The sequence below is a fragment of the Mastomys coucha genome, unplaced genomic scaffold (assembly GCF_008632895.1).
Source record: "Mastomys coucha isolate ucsf_1 unplaced genomic scaffold, UCSF_Mcou_1 pScaffold20, whole genome shotgun sequence".
Taxonomy (NCBI): domain Eukaryota; kingdom Metazoa; phylum Chordata; class Mammalia; order Rodentia; family Muridae; genus Mastomys; species Mastomys coucha.
In genome coordinates, this window is record NW_022196903.1 from 4,657,220 (window position 1) to 4,670,562 (window position 13,343).

Here is a 13,343-nt window from a genome sequence, read left to right on the forward strand (position 1 = left end):
TTAAAGGCGTGCGCCACCACCGCCCTGCTAGATTCTTATGAAAAGCATATTTTGATCTGGAAAATGTTTCTAATTGAGTCCAATTAAAGCATGTTCTTTGTGAGAAAGAGAGAGAAAGAGGGAGGGAGGGAGGGAGGGAGGGAGGGAGGGAGTGGGGGTGATATCTTTGAGAATTTGCCAGAGAATCTGTAGGGAAACAAAAAAGTCAAAAACAAAGAATTTTGGTTGGTTTGTTTATTTGTTTTGTTCTAGTTTTTCAGGTGTAGTTCACTTAAATTCCTAAAGGGTATGTTGCTATTTATATTTAATACATATAGATAATTATTTCTGAGTATTTGGAGTACTGAATTCTTACTTGTTCTGGCCTACTTTCAACCCATTATAGTTCAGTTACACTATTAAAAAAAAAACCATCAAATCGACTGTAGTATATTTAGTTTCCTTCCAAAAGTTAAAAGGGTTAATGCTTTGCCCTGGGCATCTTTACCTGTGCTTCAGGGAAATCCTTCTGTACTTGACAGTGTGAGAGGTATGTGTATAGTGCCATTAAAAAAAGAACAACATGTATGAACTGTGGGGTCAATGTTCAGCCCTCCCCCCAAAAGGGACTCTATTTCTAATTTAATTTTGCAGCAATCTGAAAGCATACTTTCCTATCATATATATCTGAAAAATTTGGTATTTGTATGCTTTTATTTTAAAAGATTTAAAACTTTATAATAGAGTAGACATCAAGTATCTTGGAAAACATTTTTTTAAAGTGAATCATGAGACTGATCAGAATAGAAAGTGTGAGGTATTGATTTCCTTAGAAATGGAAGAATGGTTAGAATCAAGAGCCACAAGAAAGCTGTAAGAGAGGTAGACAGTTTCAGAGAAAAGGAAAAATGTTTTAGAGAGCATAGCTTTCTCATGTGGAGTGGAACTTAGAAGGCCATGCAGGACTGACAAGTTGGCAGCTTCCTGGCTGCACTGTACACCCAGAGCACCTGTTTATAGAAGTCATTGGTAAGCAACGCTTTGTGTGCACATGTCTGCGTGCAGTTTTGTGAGAATTCTGATAGCTCCCTTTGACCTAGAAGTTTTCTAAGTATATTAAAATAAAAATAGCAGGATACTGTTCTTACTCCGGTTGACACTTTGTACATCAGGTTAGGCATTAGTACTTAGAAGTAGGAAGTTAAGAAACCTTTGAAAAGTATAATCATGTGGTAAAATTAGCATTACTTTCAGTACTCTCCAGTAGTGTGGATGACCTTACTGGTATGGGTGGCAGTGACTTTGGTGAGAAGGTGTCACTTGTCTACCTTTCGATACCAGGTAATTGTACAACATCATAAGAAACTGCTGGACGAAGAACTTGAAAGTAACCATTACTTGCTGCTGTGGCAATAGTTGAGTGCCAGAGCATGCCAGTGGGATTCTGGGTTCAGTCGCCAGTGCTGTGGGGAAAGGTACTTAAGTCAACAGTGTTTTCATGCGTGTGTGTATGAGCTGTTTTTAAGAATGCATTTTTTCTTTGTACTCTACCAAATTTAAGAGTTTTAATTATTTTCTTATTCAAATTCACCCTCTGGTCACTGTTGAGGCTTTAAGAACTATGGGCAAAGGGGCTATTAAGTTTCTGATAATTTTGACTAGCTGTGTACTTTTAACCTTCAGGAGATCTGAATCTCAATGTGGTGGCCATGGCTTTATCCGGGTATACGGATGAGAAGAACTCCCTGTGGAGGGAGATGTGCAGCACACTGCGCTTGCAGCTCAACAACCCATATCTGTGTGTCATGTTTGCATTTCTGACAAGTGAAGCAGGGGCATATGATGGAGTTTTGGTAAGTTATTCTCTTTCCTCAGATCCTCCTTTGAATCAACAGGGTTTCTTTTTTGTAGTTTTGTTAAAACAGCTACAGAACTAAGAAAGACTATTTCATCCATTACTGAAAAAGTGAGCTGTAGAAATGCACAGCTGTAGCCGGGCGGTGGTGGCGCACGCCTTTAATCCCAGCACGGAGACAGGCGGATTTCTGAGTTCGAGGCCAGCCTGGTCTACAGAGTGAGTTCCAGGACAGCCAGGGCTACACAGAGAAACCCTGTCTCGAAAAACCAAAAAAAAAAAAAAAAATGTACAACTGTAAACATATACATGTATTTACTGTTTAAATATTGTGTGTGTGCATGTGTGGACCACACTGACGGTCACTCAGCTTTGGCTAAGGTGTCCTGACACCTTAAATAAGTGGTCATTTTCAGACAAGTCCTGTTTGGAAAACCATGTGATCACACTAATTATAGCAATGTACGTTTTGTTTAGTCTTTCCGGTCTCTCTTTCCTGATTTAGTCACTGTGTGACCACGGCCTGTCTTTGTTGTCATAAGCTGAGGAAAGAACGAAGGGAGGTTTCCCATCCCATGTCAGTGGTTGACTTACAAACATAGCCCCTTTGCTTTGTACTGTTTGTCTTTGTCCCACAAGGAAAAGAACTTTAAGATTTCCTTCTCTGTTTATTATAAGATGGGTATTGCTTTATTAGGTGTCCTTCTGTAATATCTGTAAAAATGTTTTATTGACATATACTGTATATGTCAATGAATGTTAGTGTTCATTTTGACAATGTCTAGTTTATTCTGTCCATTGCTTTTAATGTTCTAGTGAACCTTTCTGACCTCTTCAGATTGCTATCTAGGAATATTTATCTTTAACTCTTATTACTACATTTGTTAAACAGAAGACTTTACGTGTTGTGTTTGAGCGAACAGTAAACTTTCAGCAAGAGAATGATAGTACAAAAAGAAATGAACTGATTGGTTAATGTTTAAATATTACATTTCTATATTTTAAGTAATGATCTATAACAAGATTCTTTCTTCCCTTAGCCCCATAGGGAGATCTGAGGAGGAAATTCATGTATCCAAGCTTTTTTAAGAATGTACTTAATTTAATGTCTATGTAATTTTATTTTATTTTTATGTTGTTAGCATAAGTTGTTAATATACATACTGATTTTAGAAACCAGAAAAGCTCCAGTCTTTGTTCTGCCAGTTTAACATTAGCTATTCAGCTAACTTTTAGGACTCTAGTTTTCTCAGATACAAAATGGACCCAATTTTGTTATAAACCCATTTGTTTTTGTAGCACATGTAACTGAGTTTAAGAGTTTATTCGCTTTTAAAGATAAACTTATATTTTATAAGTGAAGAAAGGTAATGAGTATCAATGAAAAGGATATTAGATTTTAAGAAGGAAAACTTTGAAGAATGACTCTGATAGAAAGTGGATCTTTTTGCTACCTATAAATTAATTTTTTTCTTATTGCAAAATTAGTTGGGTAATTTTTAAAATAATATTGGTGAATAAATTGCTGCCTCTAAATATTCTACTGCTAACCACTCATACAGCAGTATTGGATAGAAGTGTCTATTTACAAGTTTTAGGTTTTGTATTTAAAAGGTATAGGTAGGTTTTTTAAAGGCAGGTTTATTTTTCTTTTATGTGTATGCATGTTTTGCCTGGATATATGTGTGTGCACCATATGTGCGCATTGTCTAAGGAGACCAGCCAGATATAAGCATTGGGTCCTGGGAACTGGAGTTACAGGTGCTTATGAGCCACCATGTGGGTGCTAGGGAATTGAACCTGGATCCTCTGAAGAGTAGCCAGTGTTCTTAACCACTGAGTCATCTTTGCTGCCCCAAGTTACTAATATTTTTAATCTATACTGGAATACCTGGTTCATATATTTTTTTCTAGAGTGATTAATTTTATGTAGCTGTTTCTCCAAATTAGTTGCTTTGAGAGAAAGATTACATGACATCTAGTTATAGTTTATATTAGTGTTACAGAAGAATGACCTGCTTTTTTTATGTCTATATAACTGAATTAGGTAGGTCTGTCTTCATTTGAAAGATAAATCTTTACTGTTAAGGACAATGACTTTCGTACTGTGTTTCCTAATAGTAACATCAGAAAAGGCTTCTTAAGCAATTGATGACTCTTCTAGCATCTGAACAGTATCTTTATAACACATTGGAAAACAAACTTATAAATAAATGGCATGTATAATTGTTTTCCCCCCAGTATGAAAACAAAGTTGCTGTACGTGACAGAGTGGCATTCGCTTGTAAATTCCTTGGTGATGCTCAGGTGAGAACTGATTCAAATCTATATTTGAGGTGATTAATGTTTACTATGAATTATCCTTAAGAAACTAATCTTTACATGTAATTAAATACCTATGAGATTTTTATATAAAATCTAAGGAGGCAGTTATTACATTGAAATTATAAATATGCATGTAATAACTAAATTTGTTTTAGAATGTTGAATTGATGTTTTGGTTTATTTTTGCATTTTGAAGAAAACTTAGCAGCTAACAAATTTTAGACTCAGGCTTTAGTAATGCTATACACAGTCTTATTTTCAGCAAGTAAACACTTCCCTGCTTGCCTCTGAGAGTAGTGGGGAAGAAATGCACAAAGATGGCTAGCAGCGCTGTAGTAATGACAGATGTTAGGGAACTGGGGAGGAGTGTTGGCTGCAGTTTGCACAGGATGAAATGACACCATGGAAAGGAATAGTTTTTATTGATGATTATGAACATAGAGCTCTAACTCTGTGATACTGTTAGAATACTGTGATAGTCAAGAACTTGCTGAAAAGAGGACACTTCTTAGAGCTAGCCATTGATAAACATCTATAAACATATCTTACATTTTTTTAAATGATTGTGGGAACTAGGGAGATAGGACAGTTGTTAAATACTCACTGCAAACTCAGGGACCTGAGTTGAATCTCCTAGAGTACGAGGAAAAACCTGAGTGCAGCAGCGTATACTTGTAATCCCAGGGCTGGGTGACAGAAGCAGGGGAGTCCCTGGGGCTCAGTGCTCTGTCATAGTAGCAAATCAGTGAGCTCAGCTTCAGTGAGAGCCTTGTATCAAAATATAACATATAACTTGGGAAGCTGTTGAGAAACACATCTGTTGTCAATCTCTGGTCTCAACACATGCCCTTGCACACATGCCACACAAAAATAAATTGATTGTGGATAGACACTGTATTGAAACTTGAAATTGATGTAGACTCCTCAGTACATATTTAGATTTTGGCAAGGGATTCTGACTTAAAATGTTTTTCATCAAGAATAAAATTGTTCTAGATATAGTAATTCTCAGTTATAAAATATGTAGTGAAACAGATTGCATCAAAAAATCACTTTGAATTTTTCAGTTAAATAAATACATTGAAAAGCTGACCAACGAAATGAAAGAGGCTGGAAATTTGGAGGGGATCTTGCTTACCGGCCTCACTAAAGATGGAGTGGACCTGATGGAGAGCTATGTGGATAGAACTGGAGATGTCCAAACAGCAAGTTACTGCATGTTACAGGTTAGTGCAGTGTGACACTAGCTTTTAAAAAAAAAGCCAGGTCACATTCTTTGTGTTCTGTATTTCCTCAACTAAAGTGCATGTGCTCTTTTCCTTGTGTATGGATTTTTAGTTTGCAGTTTGACCTCATTGTTCTGTTGAGGATGTGTGTTCCATCTTCCTGGCCCTAATCACTTCATTTGCTTCTCCAGGCTGTTCCTTTAGTCAGAAATACCTGTGTTGACTTGTCTGAGTTCATGTAAAGCGCAAGGTGGAAGCAGAGAAACTTCTGCCTCAGGTCATCGTCTCATCCACCTTGTCCCCTTGCCTGATCTGAACAGTGGTTTTAGTTTCATTTGAATAGAAGACGAGAAGTTACACTTGAGTTCTTTTACTCCCCAGTATCCATGTTATTACCAGCAGAGTAATTTGAATAACTAGTTTATCAACATTTTTTTCATTGCCTTAACTGTCCAGTGGTTAAACCAGATTCCAGGAAAAGGTTACTTAATACTTTACTTTTGTGTGAGAAACATAAATCCATCCACTGTGTCACTGCCATGTCCAGCTGGCCTCCAGCTGGTCTTAGCCTTTCCTATTATGAGTGCCTCTTTCCTTGGTGCCTTCTTCCTTTTATATGAAAGCCTGCTTTACTTCGGTAAACAAATCGAAATGTGTTTGCCCCCTCCCTTTCTGTGTGCTTTCCTGTGAACTTACGTCATGCTGGCTCAAAATGCAGAGCTTGATTATATAAGGTATCAAGACATCCCTTATAAGAAAAGGTTTTCCTCTATACAATTTTTTCACTGGAATGAGTTTTTTGTCTTTTAAATTAACTACTGATATATGGCTACAGAGTGCAGATGGGTTGGTCAGAGCACAATTTGTAAAATGTTAAAATGCGGACAGTATGTAGAGTGAAAGACCTTTTATGAAGTCTAGTCTGGGCTGGGCGGTGGTGGCGCACTCCATTAATCCCAGCACTTGGGAGGCAGAGGCAGGCAGATTTCTGAGTTCGAGGCTAGCCTGGTCTACAGAGTGAGTTCCAGGACAGCCAGAGCTACACAGAAAAACCCTGTCTCGAAAAAGCCAAAAAAAAAAAAAAAAAAAAAAAAAAAAAAGAACAAGTGTGGAAAAGAAAATAATATGCCAAACCATCCCAAATCTGATGAAAAAAATGTTAATTCACAGATCCAATCTCAGTAATCAATACACAGGATGCAAAAGAACTGTAACTAGGCACAATGATGTCATTTTTTTTCTGAGGAAGGGGGCTTCTTGAAAGAAATCCATGATAATGTGACACCCCACATACAAGAAAACAAGGAAAAACACTGATTTCTCATCAGAATTAAAGGAGGCAGAAGAATATGAAGCACTTTTTTAAAGTGCTCCAGGAAAATCTAAGGTACAATATATGCTTCTGTTAAAATGAAAAGCCAGGACCATCACCTGCATTACAAGAAATGCCAGAGAATGAACAAGGAGATGAAATAAGATTAAACTCTCAGATCTACTGGAAGAACAGACAACAGGAACAGTAAATAAATAAATATAAAGTCTGCAATTCCTTTCTTCTTATAATTTATAGGACAGACAAATCACGATCTAAAACAAAAGTAACAGTGTAAGTTGGAGCTTAGACTCTATATAGAATAAAATATGTTATCTCTGGACAAAGGAAAAGGTGCACAAATGAAATTACATTGTAATAATACCTGTGAAATGCAAAGTAAGAAGAACCCAGTGCTGGGTGTGTGATAGGAAAAAGAAGGTGTTAAAGCATATCAGGTGTGAAATGCAGGCTGAGGGGAATGTGACTCTGAGGAGTTCTGGATGAATATGTTAAGACAAAGCAATAGCCTTAGCAAAACAAACAAACAAACAAACAAACAAAAAACCAAAACAACAACAACAACAAAACAGTAAGAAAGGCAGAGCTAAACTCCAATAGAGAATTGAGGTGAAATGTACGGAATTATGGTGAAATACAGAAACTGATATAAAACACGGCGGGAAACAAAGGAACAGAAGGAAAGGACAAACAAGATGAAAACAGCATGATGGCAGAGTTCACCTTGGCCACAAACATGGAAAGAGAAAGCAGCCCAACTAAAATGAAGTGATTATCAGACTAGAATTTTTTTTTTTTTTTTTTTTTTTTTTGGTTTTTCGAGACAGGGTTTCTCTGTGTAGCCCTGGCTGTCCTGGAACTCACTCTGTAGACCAAGCTGGTCTAGAACTCAGAAATCTGCCTGCCTCTGCCTCCCAAGTGCTGGGACTAAAGGCGTGCGCCACCACCGCCCGGCTTGTTCTCTTTTTCTTAACCTTATTCTGCATATAGTAAGTAAGTTTTACTCAGAGCTTGGGTTCTGTTCATTTTCTTTCTTCTTTTTATTATTTATCTCCCCTGCTTCAGTTGGACAATTTCTTTTCATTTTTCCCGTTTTGTTTTGAGACAAGGTTTCATTGTGTAGCCCTGGCTATCATAGGATTCACTCTGTAGGCCAGGCTGGGATCCATGTCAGTCGGCCTCTAGGGCTGAGTGGCGTGGTATGCTTCATGCCCAGCTTCAACTGGACAGTTAATGTTGTTTGTTTATTTGTTCTCTCTACACTGCCTTTGGCCATTAAACTAGCCACTAGCCAGGGAATTTTTTTTTTCTTCCACATCCAAAAGTACTTTTAAAATTAATTGTTTAAGTTAGCACACAAAGTAACGGGCTTTTCTGTGGTAACTGCATAATTTGTTTTAATGTATATTTTGTTCTAATTCATCCCCCATGTCTCATTTTCCCTGACCTGTTCTTTCTAGTCTTGAGGCAGTTCTTAATTTCAGTTATTTTGCATTTCAATTGTAGAATGTCTGCTTTGTTACAGATTACATTTCTCAGGTTAGAGTCCTTATTTACTCATTAGTTGAAGGGGTTATTTTCCACAAGTCTGTAATGTTTTTCTTTGAGCTTATTTCTTTGAATGTTCTACATCCTGCATTAAAGATTCTGTCTACCAACTCTGACACTAAAACCTGTTTTAGAAATATCTTACTGGTCAGAAATTGATGTTCTGATGAGAAGAACTTTAAACGTAAGGAAAACCAATTCTTGCTTCTCACTAGTGCCTGTGCACTTCATATTTAAGGTAGTATTTCACTACCAGATTTGAAGGGCCAGGCTCAGTATGAGCTTAAATATTAAGTAGTTTCAATGTACAATTAGGATACATTGTAAGCAGAGATTTTGAATCCATAAGTTTTAGTACTTAGAACAAGGGGTTTTCTCATCACGATTAACTACATTATCAAGAAAGGTTTGTAGCTTGCTCCTTAAACTCAAAAGAGAATTTCACTTCATAGTCAAGTATTTCTATAGCATGCATGCCTATATCTCTAGTGAAGCCCAACTAAAGGTGGATTTGCCAGGCTTTCATTGTTTTATTCAAATCCTCATTAGAATAGAGGCTCGTGAAAAGTCTTATTACTTCTGAGTTACTCATACTCACATTTTACCCAGAATCCTGATTTAAACCAGGACATTTCAAATGTTTGAAATACTTTGTGTTTTCTTTTTAGGGTTCACCTTTAGATGTTCTGAAAGATGAAAGAGTTCAATATTGGATTGAGAATTATAGAAATTTATTAGATGCCTGGAGGTTTTGGCACAAAAGGGCTGAATTTGATATTCATAGGAGTAAGTTGGATCCCAGTTCCAAGCCTTTAGCACAGGTAAGTATGTTGTTCTAGAGAGAATCAGATTTTAACATGTGAGCACCAGATTAATTAATTATTATCACCCTATTTTATATCTTTGTTGTCTTTGTCTATTCCAGCCTTTACTTTGTTCTTAATTTTTCCTGCTTTTTTTTTTTCTATTTTCTAACCATTATCTTAAATAGCTGAATTTTACTTTGAGATAAAACAAAGGACAGTAGGCCCAGATGATCTTAGGAAAGCCTAACTCCTACGGCTGTCTGAAATGCATTAGTAACTGCCAGACTTTCAGAATCTTAACTGTCCCACCTGTATATTGCTTTTATGTATTATTTATATTCAATAGAGCACAATTTGGAGGTTTAAAAAATAGAATAAGTATAAACATATGTCTATGCATGAAATTTTAGTATGAGATCAATTATCACATAAGGTATATAATATCACATAATTACTTCCAGATTTAAATACTTGATTATCTTCACTGTGAACACTGGATGGCTTCTTTTTTAATTTTGTAGGAAGTAGAAAATTTTTATTGCTGGAGTAGGTGCTTTAGTAAGATAAGATAGTATTGTGCCCTACGTGAGGAATCTGGAAGAGCAGCAGAGCTCCTGAAACCCTTGAGCACCTTCTGGGGCTGTTTCCCCTGTCAGCAGCTTTGTTGCAAACCTTTAAGGCCCTGCTGCAGGAGCCTTGATTTCCTTCCATCTTAGAAAAGGCCATGGTGGCTGAGGAGACCCTTGTTTTGCCTCAGAATGGAACCCTGTGGTCTTGTACATTCTAAGCAGTTAATATCATACTGAGCTGCATCCCCAGCCCTTTCTTTTCTTTTTCTATTTGGGCAATAATTTCACTAAATTACTTGGCTGGCCTTGAAATTGTGATCCCTCTGCCTCACCTACCTTGAGTAGGAAGCTCAGCTCAGTGTTGCCTCTTAAGATTTTGTTCAGAAGATGGTCACTGAACTGGTCATTAATGGTACATTAGTTTCCCTTTTTGTTGCTGTGAGCAAATATCTAGCAAGAAGCAGTTTAAGGTATAGCAATTCTGGGACAGTTCATGGTGGGGAAGGCAAGGGAACAGGATCATGAAGCAGCTGACTACTTCAGCAAGTCAGCAAGTGAGGCCAGGCTGAGAAACCTGAAGGACTCACCAAATAACCCACTTTCTCCAGCTGGCCCCTATATCAAGGCTTATTTCCAGCTGTGGACCAAGTGTTCCATAGGACTATTTCACATTAAACCACAATTGGGGTATTTTGTAATGGCCTTGCATGCATTCCAGTGCCCTTGATAATTATAAAACATTAGGGTCTAACATTTCTAGTAATTCACAATTATCAATGGTATTAGAAAGAATGTAATTCAGTAAAGGTAACAGAAAATACTAAATAATGTAACTTCTACATGGAGACATGAACTGAGAGCTAGTAAGATGGATCACTTTGCAATGTAAAGTAAAATTTTAAAACATTTTATCAGTATCAGACTTTATAATTCCATTATGGTTCGCACTAAATTGCTCTTTTCATTTGCTTTGTAGGTGTTTGTGAGTTGTAATTTCTGTGGCAAATCAATCTCCTACAGCTGTTCTTCTGTGCCTCATCAGGGCAGAGGCTTTAGTCAGTATGGTGTGAGTGGCTCACCAACAAAATCCAAAGTTACAAGCTGCCCTGGCTGTCGGAAACCACTTCCTCGGTGTGCACTGTGCCTCATTAATATGGGAACACCTGTTTCCAGCTGTCCTGGTATGACAATGCACAGATTATTTCTCTGAACTCAGTTGTCCTACATGGTGCAAGTAAAATATATATATTAGTTAATGTCTACATTATTCTTACATCTTAAAAGTTTTATTAAATTTATAGGCAATTCAGTAAAAATAAATAAGAGAACTTAGGTAATCTCACAGATGCTGGCCAACTTAAAGTTGATGATTAAAACCTAAATATGAGTGATTTTTATAACTATACAATTCTCATGGCTCCTACTGATATTTCACATTTGATATTTAGAATTCAGTATACTCCCAGCTATTAACAAAACTTGTATCCATAAGGCTCTTTGATAGTGTCTGAGAATGTTCACTTCCTTTTTTATTTCATCCTCACTTCTAATATATAAACTATTAGCCCAGAAACCAGACCCCTTGACTTCTTAGCTCAGTTTTGCTTCTGCTATTGTGACAGTTATGTAATAGATGTGGGTTTATTATTGTTGTTCATTGAGAGGGGTTTCATTATGTAGAACAGGCAAGTCTGTATGGATGAGAATTACCTGTCCTGTTGATGTTTAGTAAAACTCATCTGAAACCTGAGTCCACATTTCTTTTTGGAAAGGTCTTTAATATAAAGTTTTTCAATTCAGATAGTTCCTTTTAGATAGAAAGGTACACTTTCCCATTTTTTTCTGATCATTAAAAATATAGGTAAACTATCTAGGTATAATGGCATATGCCCTTTATCCCAGCACTGGAGACAGCAAGGAGGATCTCTGAGTTGCAGGACAGCCAAAGATTCATATTGACACCATTTCCTGAAAAAACAAAAGCAAACTATATAGTATCATATATATAAACTGTTACTCAGTAGTAGATCTTAACATTCAAATTGTTATTTCAGTATGGTATGATTTATATTTTAGCATAGTTTTAGAGCTATCCTTTAAGAAACTTAAAACTACTGTGATGTGGCTACTGGTGATCATTTTGTTTTCCCATAGGTGGATCCAAATCAGATGAAAAAGTGGACTTGAGCAAGGACAAAAAGTTAGCTCAGTTCAACAACTGGTTTACCTGGTGTCACAACTGTCGGCATGGTGGGCATGCTGGACATATGCTAAGTTGGTTCAGGTAAGCAGCTCTTTCCTTCCTTGATAATCTTATATTACAAGACATAGAGCAGACAACCTATTAAATAGTTCAGGCTCTTGGTATCATTGTGTTATGTCTAGTTAAAGATTAAGGTTTTTTTTTTACTTATTTACTTATTTGATTTAATAAGGGTAGTATCAGTGGTTCCGTCGCTATCTTGTATAATGTTTAACTTTAAAGTAGTAGCTATGCCCGGTGTGGAGTGCTTGGCCTTTACTCCAACAGGACAGCCTGAAAATAGCAAATTTCTGACTAGCCAGAGCTAAATGCTGAGACCTTGCCTTTGACTGGATTAAAATTATTTAAAACTGTTGGAGGATAGGACATTTAGTTTTTTATATCTCACAATTTGTCATGTAAGTATATATACATATGCACACAATCTATTGCATTAATTCTTTGCTTGGTATAAATAGCTCTTGGAATGGAGATTCTTAAGATAAACTTACCGTTGATTTTGAGCAGTACCATCATTCACTGATGTCACACACTCACATGCACCTTGTCTCAATTGTACTAATCTGAACTCTTCATATTTCCCCATCACTGTAGGTACTGTGAGCAAGCGATTTTGGTATATTAGTGTACAAACTAAAGCTGTTCATTTTCCAGTAACTTTCTCTTAAAAGTTTATCTTGGTGATTGTTTTTAATTTGATGCTATTAATGCATTTTTTACTGTAGGTTTTAATTCCTATACTTAACCCAGTGTCATTTTGAAGATTGGTGCATAAATATATTTGTGTGTGTAAATCTTGGATTCCTAACTGTTATTTCACCTTTTTCAGGGACCATGCAGAATGTCCTGTATCTGCATGCACATGTAAATGTATGCAGTTGGATACAACAGGAAATCTGGTGCCAGCAGAGACTGTCCAGCCATGAAAAGTTCCACCTAAAGAGAAACCTTCAAGGGTGGAGTTTTTAATAGATGTCCTTCATAGTTCAGAAAAATACCTCAGAACAAGTCACTCATGACTTTGCTATAATGGGAAAATAAATCATTCTTTCAGCTTAGTCATTTGATATTTGAGTGATTTTGACGTACTTCTCAGAGGCTGCTGATATGAATACCAGAGCGTGAATATTGGTGCTGTTCAGTAGGTTAAAGTTCATTTGAAAGAACTTTCTAGGCTTTTGTTAAAATTATGTATATAGAATAAAAACAGGCCTTGTGCCTGCATCTTCAATCTGAAATTGATATCTCTTGATAAAATCTGTACCTATTTAAAGCCAATGCCAATTCAGTGGTTCATATGAGTTTAAACTTATTCATGCTTAAATATGCTTTCAGAGAAAATTTGAATTTTTACATTGGGAATTAGCTCCTGACCCACGCTGCAGAATACATGCATGTGGGCATATGTGCACACATTTAAGGAACATTCTCCCTCATAC

The 13,343-nt window shown here is 36.7% G+C and overlaps 1 protein-coding gene across 7 annotated transcripts in view; it reads left to right on the forward strand.

Annotated features, from left to right (window-relative positions):
* Nucleotides 1-13,142, forward strand: part of Mios (meiosis regulator for oocyte development) — a 27,493-nt gene extending 14,351 nt beyond the window's left edge. For all 7 annotated transcript variants that reach the window (XM_031381159.1, XM_031381160.1, XM_031381156.1 and 4 more), the window contains 7 exons: nt 1,663-1,832; nt 4,076-4,141; nt 5,227-5,385; nt 8,935-9,087; nt 10,618-10,822; nt 11,796-11,925; nt 12,734-13,142. In XM_031381159.1, the coding sequence (XP_031237019.1) occupies nt 1,663-1,832; nt 4,076-4,141; nt 5,227-5,385; nt 8,935-9,087; nt 10,618-10,822; nt 11,796-11,925; nt 12,734-12,830 (980 nt within the window). In that variant the 3' untranslated portion in view covers nt 12,831-13,142. The remainder of the gene's footprint in view (nt 1-1,662; nt 1,833-4,075; nt 4,142-5,226; nt 5,386-8,934; nt 9,088-10,617; nt 10,823-11,795; nt 11,926-12,733) is intronic.
* Nucleotides 13,143-13,343: the final 201 nt, after the last annotated feature.